Source organism: Vanacampus margaritifer, chromosome 16, assembly GCF_051991255.1.
Source record: "Vanacampus margaritifer isolate UIUO_Vmar chromosome 16, RoL_Vmar_1.0, whole genome shotgun sequence".
NCBI lineage: Eukaryota > Metazoa > Chordata > Actinopteri > Syngnathiformes > Syngnathidae > Vanacampus > Vanacampus margaritifer.
The window spans coordinates 17,339,996-17,354,013 of record NC_135447.1 but is presented as its reverse complement, the minus strand read 5'-3'; the positions used below and the strand labels follow the sequence as shown (position 1 = coordinate 17,354,013).

At 40.1% G+C, this 14,018-nt stretch overlaps 1 protein-coding gene across 5 annotated transcripts in view; it reads left to right on the top strand.

The window, feature by feature from the left end:
• The first annotated feature begins 3,946 nt into the window (after positions 1-3,946).
• The window catches only part of LOC144036093 (protein turtle homolog B-like), a 129,003-nt gene continuing 118,931 nt past the window's right edge, over positions 3,947-14,018 (top strand). For all 5 annotated transcript variants that reach the window (XM_077546397.1, XM_077546400.1, XM_077546396.1 and 2 more), the window contains exon 1: positions 3,947-4,217. In XM_077546397.1, the coding sequence (XP_077402523.1) occupies positions 4,154-4,217 (64 nt within the window). In that variant the 5' untranslated portion in view covers positions 3,947-4,153. The remainder of the gene's footprint in view (positions 4,218-14,018) is intronic.

Here is a 14,018-nt window from a genome sequence, read left to right as displayed (position 1 = left end):
GTCATTAGCTAGCAATATAATTCATATTCTCCCATGTGTGTAAGTGAGAAAAACACTTTTCTGGCCGTTAGGGGTGGGAATCTGACTGTCTCATGATTTGATTCGATTCAGATTTTTGAGTCTATGATTAGAATCAGAATCGATTTTCGATTCAGAACGATTTTGATTAAAAATTATTTGATTGAAAATGATAATGCTTCAATTTAAAGATGTGCAAATAATCGCCATGATCTACTCTAGTGTGATTCGCTAATGCTAATTAGCGCGCTACTTGCGGCACTTTTATCACTCAAAAGAACGGCTATTCATACTAAATGCTTCAGGAATGTAAACAGAGAAACAACTTTACATCACTCACCGGCATATGCTCTTCCTACACTGCAAAAAACGCAACTTTTATTGGAATAACTTGATCGTGACTTTTTACTTCTACTCTCTAATGTGGCTACAACTTGATAGTGTATGAGAACGCGCGGAACCACACTGCCCCTAAGTGGCCAAATCATGTACAACATGAACAGCACTCCCAAGAAAGGCACACACAAACAAGGGCAAGACAGTATAAAATAATTTAAATAAAATCGAGTTGGGGACATTTAAAATCGATTCTGAATTGTACTAAATGAGAATCGTATGGTGAGTAGTGTCACGGAGCAATAACCAGTCACTCCTCTCTGTTGCTGCCAGGCTTTTATTTTGGCCTGATGACCTAATGGGCAGCAGGTGTGTTGGCAGGATCCGCCCTCCAGCTGTTTCCCCAGCAACTACAAGGGAGAAATCAGAAACAGCTGAAAATCAAAACATAACACAACTAACTTTCAAACAAGTTCAGTGAAGTCATTATTTGGGTTAAGCAAGTCGTAACTTACTCTTGCTCAGCCACATTGTGTTGCAGTGATAATATAATGTTCTGTGACTGATCATAAAACAAGTACTGTATACTTACACCTTGTAAAAGCATATACAAGGTGTGCCAATGAAATGTTACCACTTTTTTCATTCTTACAATTTCCAAAATAACACAGATTTATTTTTCATTTTCAGGAATATCAACAACGAAGCACCCAATTCTCAGCCTAATGGATTGAAAGCAATATACTGTGGAGGAAAGAGTGAAGATCGTGGAAGCATATTTGGAATCAAAATTAGTGTTGTTCCGATACCGATACCGGTATCGGCAGAGGCCCCGATACTGCATTAAAACAGTGGTATCGGTATTGGTGAGTGCTAACAAGTAACATGCTGATACCATTAATTCTGACACTAATATAGGACTTTGGATGCAGCATCTTGTGTCTTGCTCATGCACGACATTCACTGATGTGTGACATGTTCACTGCATGCCGAGCTAAGATATCCTATTGGCCCTTGAATGCTCTGAACCAATGGCAGGACAGCTTTTTCATGTTGAGAAAAAAAAACGTAGGTATCGGTATGGTATCGGCATTGTCCGATACTGCAAAGCTGGGTATCGGAATCGGTATCGGGGGCCAAAAAACGGTATCGGAACAACACTAATCAAAATCAGTAACCCTGACTCAGCGACAATTCACAATTGACTTTCCGGGAACAAATCTTCCAAGCAGACTCACAATTAAATGTCTTCCGCAGAGGTGCAAGGAGAACAGGATGCGTGACCAATGCGAATAAAGGACATAGTGGTAGGCCAAGGTCTGCAAGGACAGCCATCAACACTGAGTCTGTGACACACCGTCTGGAGGAATCACAGACAAAATCGACCAGACGTTTGTCATGGGAGACTGTCGCTGAATGTGGGTTATATAAATAAATAATACAAAGTAACAACAGAGAGCATGGCTGCAGGGCTGGACGCAGAACACATGGAAGACAACTTGACTAAGAAAGCTCGACATTAGGAGTGTAATGGTTTGTACCTCGGTTTTGGGTCACGGTTCGGTACGAGTTCGATAGAACAGGAAAAACTAAGTCCAAAAAGCTAAATTCTCTTCTTTTTTTCATTTATTTTTAGCAGACAGTACTGCAGGTAACAGTTTGTTCGCGTTTGTTTGTTGTCATAGAACCATAGAGAACTTTCTTTTTTCGTGTTTTTTCTGTTTTGTTTTTTACTGTCAGTTGGCAAACAGATTCAGGTGGATTACTCTAACATTTACCTAACTTACTGATGCTAAGAAAATTTACTTTACATGTTATCCTCTTTTGGAATGAATGATAATGTATTCATTTATTGTGTATTATTATAGTGAGGAGTGGATCAAGAGTCTGATTTCCAGTTGAGTTACTCTTTCAGAAAAAAAAACACTTTTTAAAAAACAAACAAACAAATGGCATACATACTATTCTGAAAATGCTGGTTTTCAGCTGTTAACGGCTCAGAAAGTCACAGCATGTATTTCAAGTCTAAAGCAAGTCTCAAGTCTCTGAGTCCCTCAAGTTAAGTCATGTTACTTAAATTGCCCACCTGAGGTGAGAACTATCCAATATCCAACATCTCCTTTTCACTACATTGACTTTTTGAGTGTGCACAGAATCCCAGATCCATCACTTTCAACTCAAATAAAAAAACAAAATCAGAGTAACGAGACCTCATGGGATATGAGACTTAACAGGCATATCAGGAAAGTGATTTGAATGGGCTGAGACAAGTATAAGAACTTTTCACAGGAGTAAAAAAAACTGAAATTGGTAAATGTTAACTGACTTTTTTGTTTTTGCACATGCCATACGAACATTTTTGGAAGAACAAATTAAAGAAATAAAGGTATAAAATAAAAAAAATAAAGATGTATTTGTGTATAATGATTATCCTTTTCTATTTTCAACTGAGTTCACCGTTTTCTTTTTCTCCCCAAAAATGTCATCACTGTCAATCAAAAAAAGACCAGCGGTTAGTGTGTTTCAAGTCAATTTGTCGCTAAAATAGCAATTAATGTGAAATGGACGTGTCCACACAAATTATAATTGACATTTGTGTGCACTTCCTGTGCATTGCCCCAAGAGCAGAGCCCCTCCAGAGCAGAGGCAGCAGGTGATGATGCATAAACAGGCTGTCTGATGTGAACGTCAACTGAGTCAGTTGAATTTCAAACTGTCCATATTTAGACATATCTGGGTTAGATAGCTGACGCAGTTTTTGAAATGCATCAAACAGCATGAATCATAGCGAATTAACATAGTTTCCTACGCTGCAAAGTCAGTCAGTGTCTGTACAAAACTGAATATTTCATTAATACTGAGTGAACAAAAGACTAAATTAAAAATGTCAACAAATTGATTTCCCTGAGCATTGCTCAGTGAGCCATGATTAACAGGCGGAGGTTTCCGCTCATATTATAGCGCAGGATGATGCTGCAGCTCCACAAAGGTTTCACAAGCCAACCCACCTTGAAAAGGCTTTCTCCAATGTTGCGTTAAGGCTCTCATGGAAATCTGAAAATCTAAGCCAATCTCAGAGGGAAACTGTTCGTTCATGTGTCGTCTTTATAAGACGTCGTGCCAATAAATAATAATAACCTTTTATTCTTAATGCATTTATTGGAACCCGTTGGTTAGTCCTGTTCTACGATGGATACTTTGCCCATAATGTACTTTTTTTTTAAAGTTGTGTTTTATTTGGTTATTTATAAAACGGTATATACTGTATCCTTAACAAAGGGAGCAGTATAATCACATTTTGCAATATGTTCACGCTTGTCAATCGTAATATTTAGATCATTAAAATGCCTAAAGATTACAGTTTAGTTTTTGTCATCGTTGACGTAATTTCTTCAGGTTAGAATTCAGAAACTCTGAGTGAATATAAGACAATTGAATGCATCAAACCAGCTCAGAAACGGACAGTACACTTAACCAATCAGCGTTTGGATTGCTCCCAAATCCACCAATGGGGGTACCGGATAGGCGGGCTCGCGATGACCTAACGGTTGTTGCTCGGTCTCCAAGAGTCGTTTGCTGTAGTCCCATTGGCGCAGGTGATCCGTCTCGGGATGAGAGAGGAGTGTGGCGGCGAGGGGAAGAGAGGGGAACGCTCTGATGGAGAAGTGTCCAGGGCTAGGTTTGAATTAAAAAAGGATACCGGCCACCTACAACATCCACTGGGACACTCGACGATGAGAGCTTCACCGAAAGGGCCACTTTGAGATGATGAGGTTTATTTCCGGTCGGGAATAGTACTATGATTTGGTATGTGGCCACTTTGATAGCAAGTGTACTCAGCACCCGAGGAACGGCCGCTCAAGGTGAGTCGAAGCACATTAGCTTTTAAGTACCGGCGACTTCTGCTCAAAGTTTAACCCATGAATCGCTTTTATTTTAACACATATATTCATTTGTCCATTTGTTGAATAGTTTCTGAGTTTAAAATTACGTACTTTGCAAAGCAAAGTTGGTTCTCTGCTTCACCTGTGTTACGCGTCCACACTAAGTCCAGCATTGTAACTGAGGTTCTTCAAGGAGGGTGTCTGCTGCAAAAATGCTTTGGCTGACTGCAATATTCGAGCTACGCTCTTAGCTGCATCATCGCAGTGGGATTCTTTGAGATGCTTTGAGAATTAGCTCTGCGAAGTGGAAGGTGAGCCAGCGGTTGTAGCATGCACCCGGCTTCCCAGACTGCTAACGTTAGTGTTAATGTTGATGTGCTGGAATATGATTGCATGGTGGGTTGCCCTATAGTCTTACCACTTCTGTCCGCCAGAGAGAGCACTACCTGTGTGAGTGTGCATGTGTGGACGTACGAATGTGAGCTTGACGTAATAGTCACTCTGGACACTGCTGCTTCTCTCCTCAAGTTAGGGTCAGCAGAACTTATGCTGTCAAGTTAAAAGTTAAAAACTACATAACAAACATGTTGATTCAGTTCAGCTTTGTGCTGTGGGATGGTGAACTTGAAAGGCTTTTGCATCAAGCACTTGACCCTGACCTCTGACCTGGCTTTTGCATAGTAATTGACAAAGACAATCTGCTCAAGATGAGCTGTTTATATGAAAGTCACACGAGTGTGGGTTGTCGTTGTCATTCAGAAAGCATCCCAGCTCATTTATGGGAGCCCAATCAATTTGAAAACCTGGCCAGGACAGACACCAGCTGTCTCCCTTCAATGTGTGATCCAGCCAGTCTGCACCAGACGCAACATTGTTTATTGTGCCATTGCACAACAGACTTTCCCCTTCGAGATCAACATAGTATAAAAACGTACAATAAATGTAATTGTAATTGTTAAAGTTATATTTATTAGAGAAAGCAATGCCAAGATGATATTTGTGTCAATAGGTCATCTATTTTTCATCCATCCATCCTCTATATCGCTTATCCTCACTGGTGTGGCGGTTGTGCTGCAGCTGACCTTATATGACTTTGGGCAAGTGGCAGGGTACACCCTTAACTGGTTGCCAAGCATTTGCAGGGCACAAATATATATTTTTTAATTGTAGTTTTTGTCTATTTACCTAAAAAAAAATATATAGCCACATTATAAAAGTATAACAATTCAGGGTTCCTCGTGTGCTTGGCAGTAACCACCTACTTCACACTAGGGGTGCACCAATAAATCGGTCGGTTGATTTATCAGCTCCGATTTCCCTTAATTTTGGGGCATCAGTGATAGGCCGAAAAATAAACCGATCTTTTCCGCCGATCTCATCTCCCTCCTCAGAGGTCTGAAAAAGTCCCCTACTGGCTTCTTCTGCTGAGATGACTAATTGGCTTTTCTATTTGAGAGAATACTTAATGTGCAGTTAAAACTAGTGTTGTTCCGATACCGATACTGGTATCGGCAGAGGCCCAGATACTGCATTAAAACGGTGGTATCGGTGAGTACAAACAAATGTAACAAGTAACATGCCGATACCATTAATTCCGATGCTAATATAGGACTTTGGATGCAGCATCTTGTGTCTTGCTCGTGCACAACATTCACTGATGTGTGACATGTTCACTGCATGCCGAGCCAAAATATCCTATTGGCCCTTGAATGCTCTGAACCAATGGCAGGACAGCTTTTTCATGTTGAGAAAAAAAAAACTAGGCTCCAGCGCCCCCCCACGACCCTTGTGAGGACAAGCGGTTAAGAAAATGGATATATGGTATCGGCACCGGTCGATACTGCAAATCTGGGTATCGGAATCAGTATCAGGGGCCAAAAAACTGTATTGGAACAACACTAGTTAAAACAATCCATTTGTATTATTTCACAGATATTGTTCAACAAAGATTGGAACACTGAAGGTGTAGGCTGCTTGTTATGAAAAACATCGGGATCGGTAAAACGTAATTGGCAGGTCAGGCTTTTTAAAAGATTGAGGATCGGTGATTGGTCGGAAAATTGTGATTGATGCGCCTCTAAAACAAACCAGAAATACATAAATAATTAAATAATTTTGCGGTACACTATATGTAGCGTAGTGGTGATATAGCTGTTAGCAAGTCTACCTCACAGTTCTGAGGGTCTTTGAGTCTCAGCTCTGCCCTTCATGTCTTATAGTTTCTCTGTGTTTGCGTGGTTTTTGCTCAGAATAGTCCGGTTTCCACCAATATTTGAAAAACATGCATGTTAGGTTAATTGAAGACTTAAAATGGCACATGGTCTATGTGCACTCTGCCATTGGCTGGCAACCAGTCCAGGGTGCACCCCATCACTCTCCCAATGTCACCTGGGATAGGCTCCTGCTCACTAGTGCTGTCACAAATTAATCTTTTTAGAATCGATTATAAAAATCTAATATAATATATAATATATAATTATTTGAATGCAATAAGTTGTGAACATATCTCGCATTGTGTGAAGCAGCGGTAGCATTCTGTCCCAGCTAGCTACTCACTCCCCTCTCTTTCCCACAATACTTGACATTCTCAAGAGTGGCAAGGGGAGATCGAGGATTAAATGAATACATAACTAAATGAATGAATTAATAAATGATTAAATGCAATAAATAAATTTACACACTCAGTGAGTGGCATAAATGTAATGTGACAGTGTCCCAAGTGTCGTGAACAGCCTACTATTGATGGAACTGGTTTATATGGAATAGACACATAAAGCTACACAGCACACAGTATTACAGGGGGTCCATATTTTTCTGACGGTACTGTCAAGGTTATGAGCAGCACGCAATGAACTATCATATTTTTTGGACTATAAGTCACACCAGTCAAAAACTGCATCATGAGGAATAAAAAAAACATCACTGGTGTCAGGCCAAAACCTCCCATGTCACAACTTGGTAAATTTCATTTTTTTTCACAAAGCTATACTATTCCATACGTGTGGGTGTTATTTATACAAATTATTGACCAATAAAGTGTTGAAAATTCCCTGCTGTCTTTGACGATGCAGTGTTAATCATTCAACAAAAATGTCGTTTTTGGGGTCTCCTGAAAAGTGCTAATTTTGTAGGTACAAGGATTTTGCCCGACACTAGCAATATTTAAATCTTTTCGGTCAATAGTCACATTTTTTGGAGAAATGTATTTAACAAACACAGAGACCAAGAACAGTAGAGCTCGGACTTTCACACAAAATCCCTCTTCCCTAATCGTGAGTGCGTTCTGAAATACGCTCCGAGTATGCACTGCTACACTGACCGTTTGGGAACTCAGAGCGTTAGCGTTCGGTTATTTGGAGTGCCCCAACAAATGAGTGTTGGAGCCCAGTGCATCAGGCAGTAGAGATGGAAAAAGTTTGAACAGATGATGATTGGTTTATAAACCAGGGGTGCATATAAGCGATGAGTCTGTATGCATGAGGACTGGACATTGAATATTACGGGCCAGTTCAAGTCTGTCACTGCACTTTTGTGCACTAAGAATATTAGTGCTGTCACTAACTACTTAAAAAAAAATCAAGTCTCCTATCGATTATTTCATCGATTAATCAACTAATCGCCCCCCCAAATTTTTTTTTATAATTATCATTATTAGTAGTAGTATTTTTTTTTTTAAGTCCACTATGGTTCAACGTGAGTTTAATTTATTAGATCTAAATACACATTGTTTCTTATCTACTGCACACATATGCACATTTTACACAAACACCAACAAAATTTGCCTATGCTAAACAATTAACAATCATGAATAGCATTAGCCCTGAATAAACTCTAATCACTTACTTATTGCACTTTTCCTAAAAATCACTTCATAGTCCAACATATAAAAATACACCCCCCCCCCCCAGGTGTATTAAATCCATATATTTGTATTTTTACTTGAGAACTGAACATGAATACTTTTGGCACCTCTGCATAGGAATTGAAGGAATTGAAGTCCGCCATAAACCAAGGACCCACTGTATGTCATGTCACAGGGTACTAATTACATGCTTTCTCATTTTATCGATTCTTCATCTGGCCTTCAAAGTGCGCCCACATAATTGCGATTAAGAGTTTGACCTATTCAGAAGTCAAAACCTTTCCAGAGTGCTTTATTGACAAGCTGTAACCATTTCTGTCTTTTAACTTCATTACAAGTTGACTTCTGATTTTAAGCAGAGCCATGTGAAGACGTGTGAGATTGAGGTCCTGATAACCTCAACCTGACCTATCCGCAAAATAAATACACTCAACAGAGCACTAAACACTCCCCCACCAGAGAAATGAACCTGAATCTGTTGACGTCTCATAGCACATTTTGACCCAATTGGAAAATGCTACGTAAAATCAAGATGTGGTGATGTGATGAAGAGATGATGGTTCAAAGACAGCTATATTAGCTTCATGGGTGCATAGAGGAAGCTATCAACAATGATTCTGTCACTGTTCTGTAATAAGATGTTGACAGATATCTGCTACATGTCAGATTAGAATTTATCCTTTGATTATTCGGTTGAAACAAGCATAAAGTTGCATTTGTTGTGATAGTAGTAATTCGGTGATGGTTCTTACATGCAGCAATGGCGTGACAAGATCTTCAGTAGATTTGTTTTTGTAATGTGAACGAGTAAGATTGGATTTCACAAAAAATCCAAATTGGGCATCACATCCTGCAGTTTGAACGTAACGAATTTAGGTCCAGACAGCCAGAATATGTATTTCGAGAGAGGGCCACTAAAATGCTCAACCATCCGCTCCAACACACTGCTAAAGACAGTTTACTACGAGCGGTAATAGAAGCTGCGTACAGTATAAAAAAGGAACAATCAGAATTCAACAACCAATTTTATGAAGATTCAAAAAGTCGGAATTGGATTAATTCAATTGGGGGGGCGGAGGGGGACGATTAGGACTATTTGAAATGTGACTGCTACAGTTCTGGTGAGTCCACTAAATGGTGAAAAGATTTTGACTGGAGTTCTCGTTACAAGATTTCATTTAGTCTTACAACCAACAATTCACTGGTATCAATTAGGATGAGGATTACCATATGCAGGTGTCAGTTTTCTGGCAACCTACTTAAACTTTTTAACATTCTATCCTCATCTGCAATCAACTTCTCCAGAGCTGCTTAGTTCAGTGGCTGCATAAAAAGCCTTTGGGTTATTAAATATGAACACTTACTGTATTTGCTTTGCTTTAGAAATTTGGTTTTCGCCTCAGCTTCTTGACATAGATGATAAAAGTTTGAAGACAAATGTGATCAATTCAAGTGGTTGCACTTTCTTACTTTCTCTGCAGTTATTTAAAGGAGGGTTTTGTAATTTACCGCCCAAATTTTGTTTTTGTTATTTATTAAAATAGTAATTACAGTAGTACATCATACATATGATCTGTGGAAAAAAAGCAGATGACTGATCTGACACCACTTGTGTTTCTAATTTGAGATTTAAAGATGTACTCAACACTAAATCACCTTTTTTCCCCTGATAAACTGTATAAACTGGTGTCTACTAATGTTGTCTAAATGTTCTCAACATTATTTTGACATTTTAGTGCATGTTTGTTGAAAGCTTGAATTTTGGTGTTTGGTTTCATCTTAAAGGTGTATTCATCGTCTTTCGGGTGGATCATCTTAACGATTGGTCCGTAACGACGTTGTGCGTTTTCGTTCCTATGCATGCACACTTTGAGTGTTTATATCATGTAGCCGCTGAGCTTCGGATTCAGCCATTCATCGTTCATTCAGCTCCACCGATCTCACCGCTTACTTTGAAAATGGCTGAGAGCCGCAAAAGGACATCCGTCCATGAAGTGAGGCCAGCTGTAGAGACTGATGAAGATGAAGATGAGCTCGCACCTTCCTGACATTTGATATGTCCAATGTCGGGATTTACTTTCAAAAAATGAGTAAAGTTTTCCTCCTTATAAAATTTACTAGGAATTTCTTTCTGAGTGCATCAACCTTTGTTTGCTAGGCTTTTTCAAGTAAATATCACTCCCCATTTTTAGAGTGTAGGTGTTTCCCCCGGAGACCAGGAGAGCTGGGAGGATGGTCTTCTGCATGCGCATTTTACAAAAACTGACAAACAGACGTTTGGCTTCTACTTTTCGAGAAGATTAAGCACTGGGATAAACACAATTTGTCTGTTTGTCCTCTCATTACACGAGAAGTGACCGTCACTTGTGGACTTTGACGAAGTCGTCCCAGCCACCCACTGGCTCAGTCTCGTACACGCCTCCTTAAACGCCTTCTTAGCGAGTTGCTGCTGTCAATCACAGCCAGACCCACGCCCAACCCTCTTCCCATTCGCAACCCAAAAGTCCTCCTGGCAACATCCCCTTTGAGCGTCGATTAAAAATTTTAGTGAGGGATGAAGCAAAAGTCTGATTTCCTGTTGAGTTACCCTTTAACTCATTTGCTCCCCAAAACGTATAAATACGTTCTATTTTAAATGTTTAAAGTGTACCAAAGACGCATTTATATGTTTTTTTAAAATGTTTTTTTTTTAATATAATGCTAGAGCATACAGAAGGCTTTGATGTAGGTGTGACGCAATGGTAGTAATTACCAAAACGGCCAGCAGGTGACAGCAGAGTATAAGAGATCAACCAGGGCCATGTTGCAAACAAGCTAATTTTCCCACAGTTCGAAACAGATTTATGAATAATGATGAAACTTGGTTATATTCTAATGCTAATTGCTGAAAAAACAGAAACAGATAAAACAACGAATCAGAGACAGAGGGCATAGCTTAGGAGGTCTATCGTTTTTTTGCCCACTCAGTGTGAGTACACTGACACACTAATGTCTTGTTGTTTTATTTATTGTGAGGCCAAAGGGTGTGCTTGTTAAGCTAACGTTAGCTAACTACTGGGGGACTGAGGCACATGTGAATCAGTAGTAGCTCGGCTAATTTTCTACTTTAATCGTACTCTTCCACCCTTATTTGCCTGTTTACCTTTTAGTATTTGTTTTGCATCCTGCTAAACATTTTTTGCACTATTTACAGTGTTTTAGCTATGACATTTTTTGGTGGAGAATATTAGCACTTGTTGTATGTGCCTATGACTCCATAGCCAAACTCAGTTGTTGCCCGTATTTGTAGTTTCCAGCTTTTTTTCTTTTTGTGTGGTACTAAACCATTTGCACTATTGCAAAGTTTTAGCAATGACTCAAGTTGAAGTCACAATGACTCGTCTTGAGTCTGCATCTCTGGTCAAACCAATGGTCCAATAATTCTGGAGGGGAATGCACTGTATATTTGTCAGACAGGAAGTGTGTATATGAATTACGAATATCTGTAGTGATTAGTTTTTCTCACCCATGCCTACTCGACTCGTATAGCAACTTCACGCTCATAAGAGTGGAGATGATGGAGGGAAATCAGGACATGGTGTGCGCGTCTGAATCTCTGATTAGATAAGCACTGCAACAGTGTTTGATGATTTTTTTTTTTTTATCAATCTCATATGTAGTGTTTTTGTTTCACAATGTGTTGCATGCTGCAGAGCTCGACAGGCTGTACAGCAAAAGTTATATAATGTCTTCCCCAAAGAGGATAGACTTGAACATCGTTTGCCAAAGGATGACTTAAAAAGTCGTTTATAAGCGGCTTCCCTCCTCTCTTTCATGGGTGAGGAAACTGAAAGAAGCAATAATCTCTAGATGCAACCGGGTTTGTTTTACAGAGATAGGGCCTCAGGTATTCCAACTGCTTTTGCAATTTGTTGTGGGTCTAAGCATGTCAATGGTGCCCTCTGGGTGAGTCAGCATCAGTGAGTGTGCACACAGACACGAGGACACCAGCCTCTGGCTGAGTTCTGCTGTCCCAAGCTAGCAGCTGGCAAATACTACCACTTTTGCCAGAGATAACCCTGGACTAGAGCCAGACTGCCCCACTCCTGCTGTCAGACCTGACTCAGTTCCTCAACACACTCCTCTTCACTTCTGCAAACTTAGTGAACTTACCCACGGTCAGGTTAAAAGTGGCTAAAAAAATATGCTGGATGATGCTGATGGAGGCTGTGGGCACGCTCAACACAACAGTCTGCTGCCACACACAAATCCCCTCGGGAAGCAGTGTTTGTTACCAAGATCTCGATAGTATGCTCCATTACATGTTGCTTAAAGCAGTATTTTGGCGGCCGTGGCTCAGGGTGTAGAGGCGGTCGTTAAGTAACTAGAAGGTCGGCTGTTCGGTCCCTGCTCTCCCCAAGTCATGTGTCGTTGTGTCCTTGAGCAAGGCACTTCACACACATTGCCTCCAGTGCTAATCACACTGGTGTATGGAAGGTGCGAATGTTTGGTAGTGGTCGTAGGGGCCGTAGGCGCACACTGGCAGCCATGTTTCTGTCAGCCTGCCCCAGGGCAGCTGTGGCTACTTAAATAGCTTACCGCCACCAGAGTGTGAATACTTGAGTGCATGAATAATGTATCCATTTCATTGTAAAACGTCTTTGAGTGTCTAGAAAAGTGCTATATAAAACCGACGCATTATTATTATTGTATTGTTTTTTTTCTCTCAACTTAAAGCTTCGCTTCTCCGCTTTCAGATTTTGTTGCGAACGCAAATGGTTCCGGAATTACGTTGATCCGGGTACTCCGGTTTCCTCCCACATTCTAGTGATTCTGCCACTTATGCAATTTACAACTCACAAAAAAATTTGAATGTAACATAAGAACAGCTTTTATTAATCCAAAAGACAAAACTCGATTTCACGATTTAGCAAATTTTCAACAATTCAATTTTTCAATTCGAATTAATTTGATTTATTGCCCATCTCTAGTTTGTATTATAGGTGTGAGCACATTGTTGTTGCAGGAGTTTGAGTTGAGTTCCGAATATTCGGCCACCGGAAATTTTCGGCTGAAAATGGCAAATAAAATTCAAGCCGAAAGAAAATGGCAGAAAAAAATGTTGGGGTGACGCAGGCAAAAAAAAAAAAAAACGCTGCAAGCAAGTGTCTGTCTGAATTAAACACCAAACACGGGAGTGAGTGTCCGCCTTGCTGGCATTTGTGAGTACCGGCAGCTTCATTGTGCACATTCTTAATTCAAATTAAGTAGTTGGTACTAGTAGCAATTTTAAACATGTCTTGTAAACCACTAACCTTGCTCTCGCAAGATGTATTCTCGCGGTATTTGTGAGTTCACAAACTCCAGAGAATCTATCTTTTACTGCTCCCATTGATACCAACCACTGGTGGTTCGGATAATCACAGAGCGACATTGAATTTGGGGGCGAGATATGCAGCTGTGACGAAAACAAGAAGCGCCAAAGCCGTGGGAAGAACGCGTGGACACTGCAATTAATTCTGTTCTCGCTGAATTAGACTCTTGTATCGGCATATCAACATTGCAAAACCAACAACATAAACTCAATGCCATGATATCAGCTAATCACAACGGTCGCATGTCGGTGACGACATTTTAATCCTTTGCCGTGATTGGTCAAAACAAAAGTTAGGTAGACGTGAACACGATTCTTCTTCGTCCAATCAGCTCAAAGTGTTGTACAGCATGTCCCGCCTTTCCTGAGCAAATCCACGCGGAGCAGTCCCAGACTGATATAGTGGAGAACTTCCTCGAGTGAAGCACAAATCAATCTGGCTATTACCAGGCTAGTAAACCACCCATCCAGCATTCTGCCACTTATGCAATTTACAACTCACAAAAAAATTTGAATGTAACATAAGAACAGCTTTTATTAATCCAAAAGACAAAACTCGATTTCA